Raw genomic sequence first — 16,835 nt, 5'->3', positions numbered from 1 at the left:
GTTTCAACATGCAATGCATTTTGTTAATGACATTTTAGCATAATAAATGCCTTTCTAACAGTTCAATGAAAGTGTCACTATTCTTCCTGAAATAGCTTTCTTGGTTTTACATTTCACTTAGAAATAACATATTTAAAATATCATTTCATCAATCTTCTATACTTTTTCGGCTGATTAGAATAAGGTATATACCACAATCAACTTTTCACTTACCCTTTTACTTTTTTATCTATGTACACTCTCCCTTTTACCCTTTTACCACCATCTACCACAAGAAAAATGAGACTCATCTTTTTAAATTGTGGTATAACAAAAAGACCTGGGTCAGAATCCTGGCTCTGCCTTTACTGGTGTTATAGGTATAATCACTAATTCTGCTTTCTCAACCATAAAATGGGAATAATACCACCTACCTTGCAAGACTGTAAGAAGTTGAGATACTATGTAAAGTTCCTAGTATAGTACCAAGGGTATAAAGTCATCATCATCACTATCAACCTCATGCAAGAAATACCTAAAATCCAAAACTGGCAAAAGAAAATGTATGCAATAAATATCACAAATTATTTTTTTAAAAAGATACACAAGTCAATCTGGTAAGATTCTGAAAACCCTGTCACCTGCTTTATTTCTGAAGAAGGGTAAAGGGAGAAGGGAAAATATTCACTTGAATTTGAGGGGCAGCTAAACTGGAAGCAACAATTTCAGGCCTCTAAGGTTCCTCTAATCCATAAGGGAATGCTGAAACTTCCTTGTTTGGAGATTCAAAGAGTTTAATTTTTCCCTAGAGCAAGATCAACAATTTTCACTGGGATAAAAGAATAAAGAACAAACTCAATAGCACCAAATGGGGTTTTAACACAGAAAACAGGGCCACTCCTTTTAAATGCAAATTTTTACATTAAAATATGTTTATAAATCATAGTAGTTGTTCTTCCTCTTGATTCAACATTTCTCCCTCCCCTAACAGGAGCCCTAGAACCTGAAGAGCATGTACATTACTAACCAGATATACAATCCAGCCGCCCCGTCCAAACTGGAATCTGATTACTAATGGACTAGACTCAGGGCTGCCCCAAGGGATAGGCAGCAGTAACTATGCTCTCAGGGAGAATGGGTACTGAGGGTGCCACCAGTCAAAGAGCCGAACGCTGTGCACTGGGTCCAGGATGACTTGCACACCCTGCTCACTGCGCAGTTTCCGACCACCATGGACAGGGGAATCTTGGAACACCAGTCTCACTCGATGATGCCGCATGTCCGTGCTCACATTGATAGTAAACTGAAATGGAAAAGCAGATTCAGTATCCAACTTACACAACCTTGGTTTCCAACAGCTCACTCCGAAATGAAATAGTCCACACTAATTTACACTGGCTAGGTCACAAGATTAATCTCTAAATTATAACACGAACATCTTTTTTTTTTTTTTTTTTTTTTGAGAAAGGACCTCGTTCTGTTGCCCAGGCTGTAGTGCAGTGATGTGATCTTGGCTCGCTGCAACCTCCACCTCCCGGGATCAAACAATTCTCGTGCCTCAGCCTCCCGAGTAGCTAGGAATACAGGTGTGCACCACCATGACCAGCTAATTTTTGTATTTTTAGTAGAGACAGTGTTTTGCCACGTTGGCCAGGCTGGTCTCAAACTCCTGACCTCAGGTGATCTTCCCACCTCAGCCTCCCAAAGTGCTGGGATTACAGGAGTGAGCCACCACACCCAGCCAACCTTTAAAGATACAAAAAATTAAGGACAGTATTATAAGGCCTTCTCAGCTTCACGTTTAAACTATGCTAAAGAAAGCCTCACTAATGAGCACTTTGGAAGGCCAAGACAGGCAGATCGTCTGAGGTCAGGAGTTTGAGACCAGCCTGACCAAACCCCATTTCTACTAAAAATACAAAAATTAGCTGGGTGTGGTGGCGGGCACCTGTAATCCCAGCTACTTCGGAGGCAGAGGCAGGAGAATCCCTTGAAACCGAGAGACAGAGGTTGCGGTGAGCCGAGACTGTGCACCATGGCACTCCAGCCTGGACTACAAAGCAAGACTCTTGTCTCAAAAAAAAAAAAAAACTGCATATATGACACAATCTCAATTATACAAAATTATTTAAGACAGAGTACGTACATATTAACAGACACATTAAGAGAACAGTTCCCAAAAGATAAATTGCAGTTATAGGATAGTGAAAGTCTAAGTCACCTTTACTTTGTCAGTATATTTATGTATTATTTAAAGTCATTTACCATTAAAAAAAAAGTTACTTTCATTGTGGAAGGGTTACCTCATGTATCTCTGAATGTAAGCCTAAGATACAGAGAAGACAAATTACATGAACTCTCCAGCTGCCAAGCCAATGAAAAAATTTTAAAACCTGGAAAAATATGCCAGAGGCACATACATTGTTTACTAATTACTGGCCAAGCCTTGAACAGTGATAATATCACACAAAGGACAGAGCTGAGCCGGTCACTCTATATTTTAGTATCTCATTTGTAACCCCTTATGCATGCCTCAAGGTCCTGACATACAGTGCTCATGTATATATCTCATCATTCTTCCTAATAGGATAATGTTTCTCAATCATTAATGACCACTACACATGAAAATGCAAAAACATTCCCTTTCCTACAATGAAGAAAAGAAGGTAAAATATTCTCAGATATAATTAACGTCTCCACAAATCTGTCTGTTGCTAATATACAGGACTGATTTCAAACTTTTTTTTTTTTTTAAAGATACTTTCCTTCTTGGTTAAACTTACAAATATCCTTCAAACCTCAGATATAGCAAAAGTCTATAAAAAAGCTGAAGGCAGTGGCTCACACCTATAATTTCGGCACTTGGGAGGCCGACGTGGAAGAACTGCTTGAGACTAGGAGTCTGAGACCAGCCTCAGCAACGCTGTGAGACACCCATTGCAACAAAAAATAAAAATTAGCCAGGGATGGTGGTGCGCATGTGTAGTCCTAACTACTTGGGAGGCTGAAGCAAGAGTATAGCTTAAGCCCAGGAGTTTTAGGTTGCAGTGAGCGATGATTCTATCACTGCACTTCAGCCTGAGTGACAGAGTGAGACCATGTCTCTTTAAAAAAAAAAAAAAAAAAAAAAGAGCTGTGGTTCACCTCCTTTCAGAATAAAAAAAAAAAAAAAAAGAGCTGAGAATGACATCCTGAGTCCCTACTTACCAGAGTAAATATCATTCCCATGACAATCGGAATAAAGATGAAATTGAGGGTCGTGACCTGCAGTAGGCAGCAGTCCTGGTCTGGATTGGTATGAACATCTTCGTACTGAATGGGAGGCTGCAATCCTCCTGTACACTTGCTCTTTAACCTAGGGGACTAAAGAGAACTAAGAATTAACTCAATGGCTTAGAAGAAATGTATATGGCTCTAAGAGTCTACCAAAGAAAATCCTATGGCTCAACTAAAGCTAGTGAGATACATTTTTCCGTTATCTCCTCTCTCTTTATATATGTTTCTATACAGAGATCAAAGAAAATCTACCCTTTGAAAGAAGGGGAAATACATTTGGATGAGCGGGTTTATACTTCATTTAGATGGTATCCCTTGCCATCTGACAAGAAATGGAAACTTACAGCCTCTACCAGAGGCTCTACAATGTTTGAAAGATTGCAAATTCCTTGTAACTTGTCAGACTCCAAAGAACATCTGCTGTACAAAAGGGAAGGAAGCAGAAGTGGCCACCTAATTCCAGACCCCATAAAACAAAGGAATCACAAGTCTCGGAACTAAAGGAAATCCCAGCATTCACTTTCCTGCAGTAATCCTACTGTCTGCTTCTAGTCACATTTCACCACTGCTAAGACTGCCTCTCAATTCCTTCTCAGAAAGGTCTATGGTGGACTTACTACCAATGTCTAATGAATACCACAGACTGTGCAGATCTTATCAAATGCAAAATATGAGAACTAAAATTCTTCCCCAGAACGATGTTTTTGAAATAAATCAATAAGAAAATAAGGTTTACTTTAACTACAAACTTATCTGTAACCCACCTGCCATCACGTGAGGAATAACTAATAGTATTTGTGTCTCATCAGTGAGACACTAAGTAGAGGAGACAAGTGAAAACACCTCCCTTCCCACCTCACCCCCGCACCCCCCACCCCACCCCACTCCATGTGTTTTCACCTGTCTCCTCTACTGAGAAATGGGTTTATGGGTTTCTATAAACCGATTGCCATATCTGCTCATAATTCCACATAAGAATATAGGGTGATCATAATTACACCTAATAATACAGCTGTCCTTTGAGTAATACTGTCACTGTTCAAGGCTTGGCCAGTAATCAGATTAGTAAACAATGTGTGTGCCTCTGGCATAATTTTTCCAGGTTTTAAAAAATTTTCATTGGCTTGGCAACTGGAGAGTTCATGTAATTTGTCTTCTGTCTCTTAGGCTTACATTCAGAAATACATGAGGCTTCCCCCTCCATAATGAAAGCTTTTTTCAATGGTAAATAAGTTTAAATAATACATAAATATATTGACAAAGTAAAGGTGACTTAAGACTTCTGCTATCCTGTAATGGCAATTAATCTTTTGGGAACTATTCTCTTAATATGTTCTCTCAACATTTATACGTCACTCGTAAATAATTCAGCATATACTTACATATAACCACATTATCATTATCACCCATAAGAAAATTAACAATTATTTCATATTATCCATAGCACATTCTGATTTCCTAAATTGCCCCAAAATGTCTTTTATAGCTTTGTTCACTTATCCAGGATCCACTCAAGATTTACTCTTTGCAGTAGGTTGTTATCCTTGTCCTTCAATACAACATAGTTTTTGTTTTCATGGCATTTCGGGTTGAGTATCCTTTATCCGAAATGCTTAGGGCCAGAAGTGTTCCCGATTTTTTCAGATTTTGGAATATTTGCATTATACCAGTTGAGCATCTGAAATCCACAACCCCAAAATCCAAAATGCTCCAAAAGGCATTTTCTTTGAGCATCATGTTGGCACTCAGAAAGTTTCAGATTATGAGGCATTTCAGATTTTGGATTTTTAGGCTATATACTGTTTGATTTTAGTAAGGCAACTTCATGTCCAGTGTTATGATTTGAACGTTTATGTCTCCTCCAAAATTCATGTGGACACCTAATCTCCAACACAACAGTATTAAGAGGTAGGGCCTTTAGGAGGTGACCTACTGGGGAGGCCCTCCCTCATGAATGGGATTAAAGCCTTTATAAGAGAGTCTCCACACTAAGTTCAGCCCCTTTTGGCATTCCACTTTCCACCATGTGAGGACAAAGTGTTCCTCCCCTCTGAAGGACACAATCAGACACTATCTTGGAAGCAAAGGGACCAGGCCCTCACCAAACACCAAACCTGCAAAGAATTTGGACTTCCCAGTCGTCAGAACTGTGAAGAAATAAAGTTCTGTTCTTTTTTTAAGTTACCCAGAGTCTGTGGTACTGTTATAGCCGCACAAACAGACTAAGAAAGATATCTAGGAAAATCTCTTAGAACAAGGTGTTATCTGAAAAACAAAGAGAAGACCACATACCTGTTTTTTGAACTTGAAGTTGAATTCCCACATTGGTTCCTGTCTGTTCCCAACAATCTTTCTGCACCAGAAAAGTAAGCACTATAAGAAAGTAAAAATAAAATAAACCAAGAAAAAGAAAAAGAAAAAAATCAAAATACACTAATCAAAATAATCAGCAAAAACCTTTCTGTTTGACAGCTCTAAAGCCAGCCACAGTCCCAATGCTGAGATTTTACTTTGGCACAGATAGACTCCCAAGTTGACACTGGTTCAACATAAAAACAGACAATCCCAGGGCTGTTCGATAAGGAGAGGAGGGACCAATATAAGTCAACCTCAGAGGTTACTGACATCAACCCCTATTGTTCTTATCTTCAAAGACAGAAACGTGGTATCTAGAAACTGGGGCATCCTCTCTGATTCAGCAGGCTAATCCTCTACATTAAAATGTAAGGAGAGCCAGCAGCCACCAGGCAAGATGATACAAGGCCATAAGGTAGGCAGAGAGGCTGGCCCTATAATAGAAGCAAACTGCTCAGGACCCTCTGGGAGCAGACAGCCAGTAAGGAAACTACAGAGCTAGGCTGAATTCTGTCTAGAATAAGCCCCTCAGTGAAAGCCAGGCTACAGCTAGGGTTAAGCACAAGAAGTGAAGTACCTCCCAGGGGATAAGGGGTGGGTCGTCCGCCGTGCCAGCTGTCCTGCCCTTCAGACATGCCCTGTACGTCCTGCTGTTCCATCAAAATTAATGGGCTTGGCTTTAAGGGGAAAACACTTCTGCTGCCATCACAACGGCTCCAGTGTCCCACACAAGCTATGCTACTGAAAAGAGAGAGAGGGGGAATCAAATACGAAAAGCTGGAGTCCAGGAACATGGGACAACTTCCTTTAGGCATGCTGGCAACTCCCTGAATGCCACGCAATCATGGGTATACAAGTGGCAAGGCCAAGCATGGGACACCTGCCACTGCAGGCCCCACACCCTCTTCAGAAGATCTCTAACAAGGCACAAAAGCAGCAGCCAGATGGCCTGGGCTTACTATCTGGATTAAGACCTTAGTTTTCATTCTACTTTGGCTTTTTACAGTCACTTTAAAAAAATTAATAGACAATGATAAGAATATGAAGATAGGGGTATTTTAGAATTTAGGCAGTAGCACTTGCATTGTGCACTGGAGCCGCTAAGATGTGTCAAGCATGAGGAGTTTGCCCAATGCTGCTCTGCTCCCAGCAATTGATTCACTCCTGGCATGGCTAACTTTCGGATGATCCCCACACTCACCACAGTTAATATGATACTATCAAATGTTTTGGGGGGAAGGGACACTGTAAATGTGAGAAGATACACTGTCCACTCATATTACAGGCAGAAGCAGCTGCTGGGTGAAATCCTACTCTCCTGGCATTCTACTCCTTCTCTAAATCCACCAGTTAGCATATTAAATTGAGCTCAGCCAATGGCCCTGACCACCTCAGTTTACAAGGCTGGGGGGAACCTCGATAATCTTGAAATCAATAGTACCCTTTTAATTAATATGTATCAGGTAGAATGTGATCACCCTAGAGCTAAACTGGGGGAGAAGAATCATTATATAATGTCCAATACCATAAAAACAAACTACAAGAGAATGGGAAATGCTATGGAACATCAGATTTGAGGTAGGAACAGAGTAACCTTGTTTGGCAAAGATGATTTAGTAATTTTACCAGGGAGGAGAAAAAGAGAGAATGGACCAAAGGCTAGTAGACATATTTACAAATCAGAAGAATGACAAGAGACTTGAATATAAATGTATGAATATAAAATATCAGGGAAATCCTGAGATAAAAAGAGCCTAGAACACAGAAAGAACTTGAGAGAACTAAGGTTTATGAATCAGGGTACCTTATAGTCTATGAGATGACCTACCAGAGCCTGGCAATAGTCTGGCACAGGGCACTTCCAAATGCTACAGAAGTCAAGTCTACACCAGAATCCTTTAAGAAGGTCAACAATAAAGGGGAATCCCTGATGTCAAGGTTGCATTAGAAAGAGAAAAATAGTGAGACGTTCACGTCATACCTCTGTACCGTGATTTAAAGCCCCTCTTAAAAATTACAGCATACATCTACCATTTCAGTTATGCTCTTCCTAGCCCCTACCTGTACAAAGTACATGTACATGTACATGTACCCCTACATGTACAAAGGGGTCCAATGTACAATGTATGAAAATAAATTAAAATAAAAAGAATAAAGAATAATAATAAAATAAAAAGAATAAAGAATACACTAAAAGCACCGGAAAGCTTTAAGGTAAGTATAAGATAAGCCAGCTAGCACAGCAGAAAGGTCTTGGAGAAGTGAAATCTCTGAGCCCTGAAAGTTTACATTAGTCCCTTAGTAGCCTGGGACCTACACCCCTCCCCATCAAGGAAGTTGGAGACAAGCCATGATAACAGGCCTACCATACAAGAGTCCATTAGTCAAACCCCAACACAAATTCTCACTTACTTTGGAATTCTTTAATGTGCTGGGGGTGCTTTCTGGAATGGCTGGATTCTTGGAGATTCGAGCAGCAAATGGCTCATACATATGGTACAGAGATCGGATCACACAAGCCCGGAGACAGCGCAGCTTCTCCATTGACTCTGGTCGCAGACGCAAAGGCAGGGAAGCATCCAGCGTGTAGTGCCTGAAACATGACACATTACTCCTACCAATATGTGACCTGTCTCTCCTGCTCTAGGTCAGTCTCCTAAGACTCCTGGTCTCTGTATGAACTTTACTGCACTATTTCACTGGCCAGTAGGTAGCTTGTCCCCAGTGCTACTTGACCTCTTGGCAACTTTTACGTCTTTGCCTTGTAATCCTGCAGTTCACCATCCATTTTTAAAGTTGAAATCCTCACTTTTTTCCTGAACACAAGAGCAAACTCTGACTTGGTATCAGTATATTATGCTTTAACTGCTCAAAGAGAACCTGTCCTAGAGGAACCTATACTGGAGAAGAGCCACCAGGTTCTCCTGTCAGGTCTACAATGAGTTCTCTACTCCTTTCTACTTCAACATTCTTTCCCACCACAGCCTGACAGTTTACAATTGTCACTACACTTCCACACCTAGCATCAAAAATGAGCCCTTTTACTAATCACATAATTTACCTACTCCTCACCACTACAACTATACATAAGGCTGCATAAGTACAAAAACTGTGTGATACTTAAAGACGACTAGCAAATCAAAGCAACACCTAATCCAGCTGGAAAGATGAGCAGATAGGCATCTGCAGCTTTGAACATTCTAGCTAAAATAAGCCTCTGAAGAAAAGTCAAAGACAGTTCTCTCTGGGACTTGAAGCAAGACGTTTTGCTGAAACTGGATACTGGAGTGGGGAAGGAGGCAACCACATGGAAGACAATTACCTGGATAATAAATAATATCAAATTTAAATTAGAGAGGAGCTCAAGGAGTCCAAAGCTGGGTCATGCCCAGACAACATGGAGTAGAGAAAGTGAAAAGAGGTCACCATCCAGTGAGTAGCTCCAAATCACAAACAGTAATGAAATCAGCTACACAGATAAAAGAGTGAGGTCTCTGTGGTCGCACCTTCGGTACAACCTGGTCCAAAAGGCAGCAGTGCAAGTGACAGTCCAGGCATTCTTACAAATCAGGGAAAAATTCACAATGTCCTCAGGACGGATATAGGAGGCCAGCAACAGCCAAATATCCATGGGATACTCTTCTCCTCCAGCCCCGTCCAGTTCTTCTGAAACAGAAAAAAGAATAATCTCTGATCTTCTACACACATATCTGAAGATACTCGTTCATTTCATTTCTCCCGAGGATTGCACAGTTAAGAAAATGGTTTTAAATAGGTCCACGGAAACGCTTCAAACTTATCATTTCCTGCTCATCCTAGCTGCTGGAAACTTTTACCTCCTGTTGCCCAAGTAAATAGGTTTTGTTCTTAAGGCCTTTACTTAACAACTATTGGCAATACCATTCTGAAGTTTTACTTTTTTTTTTGAGACAGAGTCTCACTCTGTTGCCCAGGCTGGAATGCAGTGGTACAATCTCAGCTCAGTACAACCTCCGCCTCCCAGGATCAAGCGATTCTCATGCCTCAGCCACCAGAGTAGCTAGGACTACAGGCATGCTCCACCGCACCCAGCTAATTTTTTAGTAGAGATGGGGTTTCACCATGTTGACCAGGCTGGTCTCGAACTCCTGGCCTCAAGTGATCCACCCGCCTCGGCATCCCAAAGCCCTGGGATTACTGGCGTGAGTCACTGCACCTGGCCATCATTTTTAAGTTTCAAAAGTGCCTTTGCACACATTGTATCATTCAACTCTAATAATTCTTCAATAGAATAAGAAAAATATTATTGCACCCGTTTTACTAATAAAAAAAAACCTTGTCACTCAAAGGAAATAGAACCAAGATTTTCTGACTCCGAATTTCAGCTTTATGCTATTAAGCCCTGCTCTTGGTTTCTCTTAAGTCTCCACCCACTAAACATTTTCAGTCGGGAAAAAAACAAAATTGACTTTAGGATGGTATAGGGAGGCTGGGCACAGTGGCTCATGCCTATAATCCCAGCACTTTGGGAGGCCAAGGCAGGCGGATCACAAGGTCAAGAGATTGAGACCATCCTCATGGTGAAACTCTTGTCTCTACTAAAAATACAAAAATCAGCTGGGCATGGTGGCACATGCCTGTAATCCCAGCTACTTGGGAGGCTGAGGCAAGAGAATCGCTTGAACCGGTAGGTGGAGGTTGCAGTGAGCTGAGATGGCACTACTGCACTCCAGCCTGGGTGACAGAGTGAGATTCTATCTCAAAAAAAAAAAAAGGATGGTATAAGGAAATCTCAAAGTACAAATTAAATTAAAAAAACAGATAAGTTACAGTGCATTCTCATTACACACAACTACCTGTAAACATGTTTTTTTCTTCTAGTTTCTCCTTGTTTCATTGCAAGTTTGACCTATGATCCTTGCCAGAGACACCTAGTCATTCTTTAACAACATATCCATGCTGGGTTCATGCTTTGTAAACATAACCTGAATCTGAGCTAATCCTAACCCTAACCCTTATTTCAAACCTAGTCCTAGAACTATCCTAAAATTATCAGCTTTCTTCCTTCCTGGGGAAAAAGCCCTTACACCATCTCCCCAAAGTTGCCCCTGCTTTTCTAGCTAACTACTTCCCACAACTCTATGATTAGATCAAGTTCTTTGGCTAGGTTCTTCACAACAGAGACCCAATATGTCTAAAACATCATCTTTTCTAATTCTTATCCCTCTTATAATCTCCAGTAATCATGCAAGACTCAGTCTACCATGTCCAGGCCCCACTTTCTTCCATATTACCTCTTCTCTCTCTGAAAGAGAAGGCAAATGACAGTTAAAATTTCCTCTATTGTGGCTGACTGCAGTGGCTCATGCCTGTAATCTCAACACTTTGAGAGGCCAAGGTGGGAGGATGGCTTGAGCCCAGGAGTTCAAGATTGGCTTGGGCAACACAGTCTCTATAAAAAAACTTAAAAATTAGCCAGCCATGGTGGTACATGCCTGTAGTCTCAGCTACTCAGGAGGCTGAGGTGCAAGGATCAATCAAGCCCAGGATGTCGAGGCTGCAGTGAGCCATGACTGCATCACTGCAATCCAGCCTGGGCAACAGAGTGAGTCCCTGTCTCAAAAATCCAAAACAAAAACCAAAAAAACAAACAAAAATTTCCTCTACTGAGACCCATAAGGACTTTTACAAAGCAGAGTACTATCAAAAATTTTGTCTTTAGAGACAAAATTTAGTAAACAATGAAGAACTGTCAGTGTTTTATACATAATTATTAAATGAGTTTTCAAAACGAAGTAAATAGAATCAGTAAATGAAAGCTTCATGGAGGTAAGTCATGAAGGACATGAAGAATTTTGACAGGCATAGGTTAAGAGGAAAAGCATGTCAAGTGAATAAATGCTAACACAAAACCAAGGGACTCAGAAAAGCAAAACATGTGAGAACAGTAAACAGAAAAGTCTAACAAGATTTTAATGACATTGAGAAATTACTGTTAAGTCTTTTAGATGTGATAATGGTATTTTAAAAAAGATAACTACTAAGATATTTACAGAGATGATGATGGTATATCTGGAAATTGTTTCAAAATAACCCAGCGTGTGTGTGTGTGTGTGTGTGTGTGTGTGTGTGTGTGTGTGTGTGTGTGTGTGTGTGTTGGGGTGGGGGAGTAATGGCTGAAGTAAAAATGGCCAGCGTGTGTGTGTGTGTGTGTGTGTGTGTGTGTGCGTGTGTGTGTGTGTGTGTTGGGGTGGGGGAGTAATGGCTGAAGTAAAAATGGCCAGCGTGTGTGTGTGTGTGTGTGTGTGTGTGTGTGTGTGTGTGTGTGTGTGTTGGGGTGGGGGAGTAATGGCTGAAGTAAAAATGGCCGTGAGTTGATAGCATATAAAAACAAAATGGTAATTTAAAAAAGAAAGAGAAAAAAACTTTTTTTTTTTTTTTTTTTTGAGACGGAGTCTGGCTCTGTCACCCAGGCTGGAATGCAGTGGCTGGATCTCAGCTCACTGCAAGCTCCACCTCCTGGGTTCACGCCATTCTCCTGCCTCAGCCTCTCAAGTAGCTGGGACTACAGGCACCCGCCACCTCGCCCGGCTAATTTTTTGTATTTTTTAGTAGAGATGAAAAAAAAAACTTTTTAATAGCCATGAGTTGATCACTGTTGAAGCTGGGTTAATAGTTATATGGAGTTATAATCAGACTATTCTCTCTTCTTCTACATGTGTCATTAAAAAAAAGGCTTTTTAAAAAAAGAAGAAAAATACATTACACCTGCTAAAATAATAAAATAAAAAGAAATCTAGAAAGAAAAAAAAAAAAGACCAGTCTGATGGAATGGAGAACCCTAACGGAGGTAAAGCAGAATAAGGAAGTAAAATATGAATTATGGTTAAGAGCCTGTAAGCCACAAATCATATATCTGGTAAGTGACTGGTAATCTGAATAGATAAAGAAGTCTTACAATTCAGTATTAAAAAGACAGCTGGGTGCGGTGGCTCACATCTGTAAACCCAACACTTTGGGAGGCCGAGGCAGGTGGATCACCTGAGGTCTGAAGTTCGAGATCGAGACCAGCCTGACCAGTATGGAGAAATCCCATCTCTATTAAAAATACAAAAAATTAGCTGGGCATGGTGGCGCATGCCTGTAATCCCAGCTACTCGGGAGGCTGAGGCAGGGGAATTGCTTGAACCTGGGCAGCAGAGGTTGCGGTGAGCCAAGATCACGCCATTGCACTCCAGCCTGGTCAACAAGAGCGAAACTCCATCTCAAAAAATTTAAAAAAAAATAATAAGATAATCCAATTTAAAATGGGCAAATATCATTAGCCATAGGGAAATGCAAATCAAAACCACAAGGAGACAAATACTAATCCACATCCACTATAATTTAAAAAGTCAGACAATAATAAGTGTTGGTAAGGATGTAGAGAAACTGCAACTCTTATATACTGCTGGTGGAAATATAAAACGATGCACACACTTTGGAAAATGGTTTGGCAATTCCTCAAAAAGTTAAACAGAGAGTTTCTGTATAATACAGCAATTTCACTCCTATCTAACCAAAAATGAAAAAACCTACGTCCACAGAAAAATTCGTCCATGAATGTTCATAGCAGCAAACAAAAAGGAATAAAAAAGAATGAGATACTGATACATGCATGGTATGGATGAACCTTGAGAACATTATGCTAAATGAAAGAAGCTACATGCAAAAGACTATATATTGTATGATTCCATTTACACGAAGTGTCAGAATAGGTGAATCTGTAGAGACAGAAAGTAGATTAGTGGTTTCCAAGGACTGGAGGAGGGTTTGGAATGAGAAGGGATGCTAATAAGTATGGGGTTTCTTTTTAGAGTAATGGAAATGTTCTAAACTTAGACCATGTTGATGGTTGCACAACTCTGTGAATATGCTAAAACCACTGAATTGTACACTTTAAAGGAATAAATTTTATCTCAATTTTTTCTTAAGTCTAAGCCATTCTGTGGAACAAGTACAAAACAAGATAAATCCCTAATAGAATGGTGATAAGTAGCAACTTTTAAGTTAAAAATTAAGGACAAATAAGTATGAAGAATGTCAATACTGGCTGAGTATCCCTCATCAGAAACGCTCAGGACCAGAAGTGTTTCAGATTTTGGCTTTTTCCGCATTTTGGAATATCCTGACTGTACTTATTGGTTGAGCAGCCCTAATCAAAAATCAGAAATCCGAAGTGCTCCAATAAGCATTTCCTTTTAGCATCATGTCAGTGCTCCAAAAATTTCAAATTTTGGAGCTTTTCAGATTTGGAATGCTCAACCTGTATTAATTTTTGGATCCTGAAAAAGAGGAATATGACTAACAATAACTGGAGTAATTCCAAAGCAATCATACCATTAATTTCATTAACTTATTACTTCAATATACTTTAACAAATAAAAATATCTATTATCTGATTCTCAGGTACAGGTGAAAGTACTGGTAAATCTGAGACCAAAAATACATACATCATTTATTATGATGATGATTTTTTTTTTTTGAGACAGAGTCTCACTCTGTCACCAGGCTGGAGTGTAGTGGCACAATGTGATGGCTCACTCTAACCTCCGCCTCCCAGGATCAAGCAATTCTCCTGCCTCAGCCTCCCGAGTAGTTGGGACTACAGGTGCACACCATCACACCCAGCTAATGTTTGTATTTTTAGTAGAGACAGGGTTTCACCATATTGGCCAAGCTGGTCTCAAACTCCTGACCTTGTGATCTGCCCACCTCGGCCTCCCAAAGGGCTGGGATTACAGGTGTGAGCCACTGCGCCCAGTCTCACTATTTCACCTAAACGCAGCTGATCATCAGAACCACTTTAGCTTTAATAATTCTGGGCTAAGCATGGTAGCTTATGCCTATAATCCCAGCACTTTGGGAAGCCGAGGTGGGTGGACTGCTTGAGCCCAGGAGCTCAAAACCAACCTAAGCAACATAGTGAGACCCCCGTCTCTACAAAAAATAGAAAAAATTAGCAGGCATGATGACATAGCACCTGTAGTCCCAGCTACTCAAAAGATGGGTGAATCACTTAAGCCCGGGAAGTCAAGGCTGCAGTGTGCCATGATCTTGCCACTACACTCCAGCCTGGGCAAGAGAGCAAAACCTTGTCTCAAAAAAAAAAAATTCTGAGTTCCATCCCAAGAGATTCTGACTCATTAAGTCTGGAGGAAAACCCAGAATCTGAATGATGGTTTGGCACATTATATACCATCAGTTTACTATTCTTTGCTTCATTTGTGTACATTTCATTGCCATTAGGATATTTAAAAAATCACCTACTTTTCTATTTCCCACAGTAGTTACTAGACATGAAGCAGACATTACTAATTGTAGAGCACTTAAAAGCCCATGATAATGTCTATGTTTGTGTGTAACAAAACTTGTAACATAAAATCCACATATTTGGGAAAACATTTTTTGGTTACATCTCTGCTTCCTTACAGTAACATTCAGAAATCCAGAAATGCAAAGGCCTTTTATTTTCACATTGCCATGTGGGTTTTTAACCTGATAATAACATGTTCTCAATGAAGGGCTACTATAGTCCAGTTCACAGTTCCAGAACTCTGTAACACATACTAATCTCTTTCCCTCTCGAATTCAGACAAAAGAAAAAAGAAAGCCCAAGTGTATTAAATCCTGTCCCACTACCAAGGTTCTTGTGGAGAGCCAAGTTTTCTTCAAACTCTCCTGGTATCACCTCTTATACCTCCTCCTGTGCTACCGGGAAAGTAACATCTTCAATTTGTAGCCACAGGCAGGTCTAATAAACCAAAAGAGAGCAAGCTCCATACCTTTGTGCCTCTTGCTTTTCTTTTTTCTGGAGACAGTTCTCTCATGGATGCTTTCCTCCTGGGCATCCATCTCATCACTGCTGTCGATGATGTCACAGGGCTCACCAGCCCCAGAAAGAGCTTCCTCTGCAGGAACCTGAGAGGCTTCCAAGCCACAAAGAGATTTTACTAGAAGAAAATAAGAGAAGAATGAGATGGCACACAGCTCCACCCAGAAATACAAACAACTTAGCCAAGGTATCAGCATCCATTCAGGAAAGGGGGGATAAAAACATCGTGAGAGAGAAAAGTGAGAATCTATCACCAAAAAAAATAAAGATTTTAGTATTTTAAATACAAAAAAGAAAGGAAAGTAATGGGCAAACTGACTCCAAAGTTGCAGAAACTCCTTTTTTCAGCCCTGAAGAAAAAAGGTGTGCACAATTTTTCCACTATAAACCCTGCAAGATACAAGATGATTTGTATTCTCGTAAGTTCTACAGAGAAATGTTTGAGACAAATTGAATCCAATTTAGCCCTGGTCCTGAGCTGGAGGCAGTAGGTGTCATAAAATACAAGTCTCAGCCCCATGAGTGAACAGACTGAAAGCAAGAGAAACACCGAAAAGGAAAAGAACACTCCAAGGTTATTAAACAAGGAAGCAAACTGCAGAGTAAAATATATGTGAACTACAGCAAAGAGATTACCCAAGAACAATGCAGTGGAAACTAGAGTATGCAAACATGTTTTTAAATGCAAAGAAAGAAAGAAAATACTGCTGCTGCAGAAACTGCTACTCTTGACTAATCCTCCTCCGCCCCCAATATATAAGTTAACATTGACAAGAGCAAACACGGTTACAGGAAGACGACTAAAGGATTGCAAGAAAAACAAAATAAAATGCCTAGTTCTGTCTTCGCGGCATGAGTCTTTAAAGGCTCGCGCAAAGCTTACCTTCCTGCTGAACAGCGTTGGCTACCGCTTTCTTGACTCGTCCAGACCTCACGACCGCCGGATCCGAGTTGGCGTAATCCGCCACGGTCACTGCAACACAGCACCAACCCTCAAGGAAGAGGCCTTCTCTCGTCAGCGTCTTCCCCGCCAAAGACCTCCTCCTCGCTGCAGGCCCCCGGACCAAGCCGCCCTCCAGCTGCGGACAGACGCGCTCACCTCCGCACGGTCCAGCCCCCTCCCAGCCGCCAGCCCCAAAATGTTTCGGCGCCCCTGCCCCCCTAACCTACCTCGGCCGGAGCAGGCGTCGTGGGCCCGGAACTTGAGTCGCTTTCCTCTCTTGGGCATGGCGACCGTATCCGGGCGAGGCCTGCCTAGCGGGCCGGGCCCCCGGGCCATGTCTCCGGCCGGAGAGCCGGCCACGGGAGCCGCAGGCCAGCTCCGCCCGGCTCCGCGGCCATCCCACACCGGAGGCCGCTAACTCTCGCGAGA

The 16,835-nt window shown here is 41.2% G+C and overlaps 1 protein-coding gene across 4 annotated transcripts; it reads right to left on the bottom strand.

Moving 5' to 3' along the window:
* Nucleotides 1-597: 597 nt before the first annotated feature.
* On the bottom strand, nucleotides 598-16,835 carry LOC105484758 (transmembrane protein 183A). Of its 4 annotated transcripts, none has more exons than XM_011746683.2 (8): nucleotides 16,634-16,835; nucleotides 16,347-16,436; nucleotides 15,414-15,581; nucleotides 9,117-9,276; nucleotides 8,023-8,203; nucleotides 5,548-5,628; nucleotides 3,187-3,342; nucleotides 598-1,282 (listed from the first exon to the last, which is right to left on the bottom strand). In XM_011746683.2, the coding sequence occupies exons 1-8, from the start codon at nucleotides 16,740-16,742 to the stop codon at nucleotides 1,097-1,099; spliced, it is 1,131 nt and encodes a 376-aa protein (XP_011744985.1). In that variant the 5' UTR covers nucleotides 16,743-16,835; the 3' UTR covers nucleotides 598-1,096. The 4 variants fall into 4 exon arrangements, with proteins under 4 accessions (XP_011744985.1, XP_011744986.1, XP_024649524.1 ...); XM_011746684.2 differs by having other exon boundaries at nucleotides 9,117-9,273; XM_024793756.2 differs by having other exon boundaries at nucleotides 3,187-3,334; nucleotides 9,117-9,273; nucleotides 16,634-16,822.

Source organism: Macaca nemestrina, chromosome 1 (assembly GCF_043159975.1).
Source record: "Macaca nemestrina isolate mMacNem1 chromosome 1, mMacNem.hap1, whole genome shotgun sequence".
NCBI classification, from domain to species: Eukaryota; Metazoa; Chordata; class Mammalia; order Primates; family Cercopithecidae; genus Macaca; species Macaca nemestrina.
This window is presented reverse-complemented; position numbering and strand designations above follow the sequence as displayed.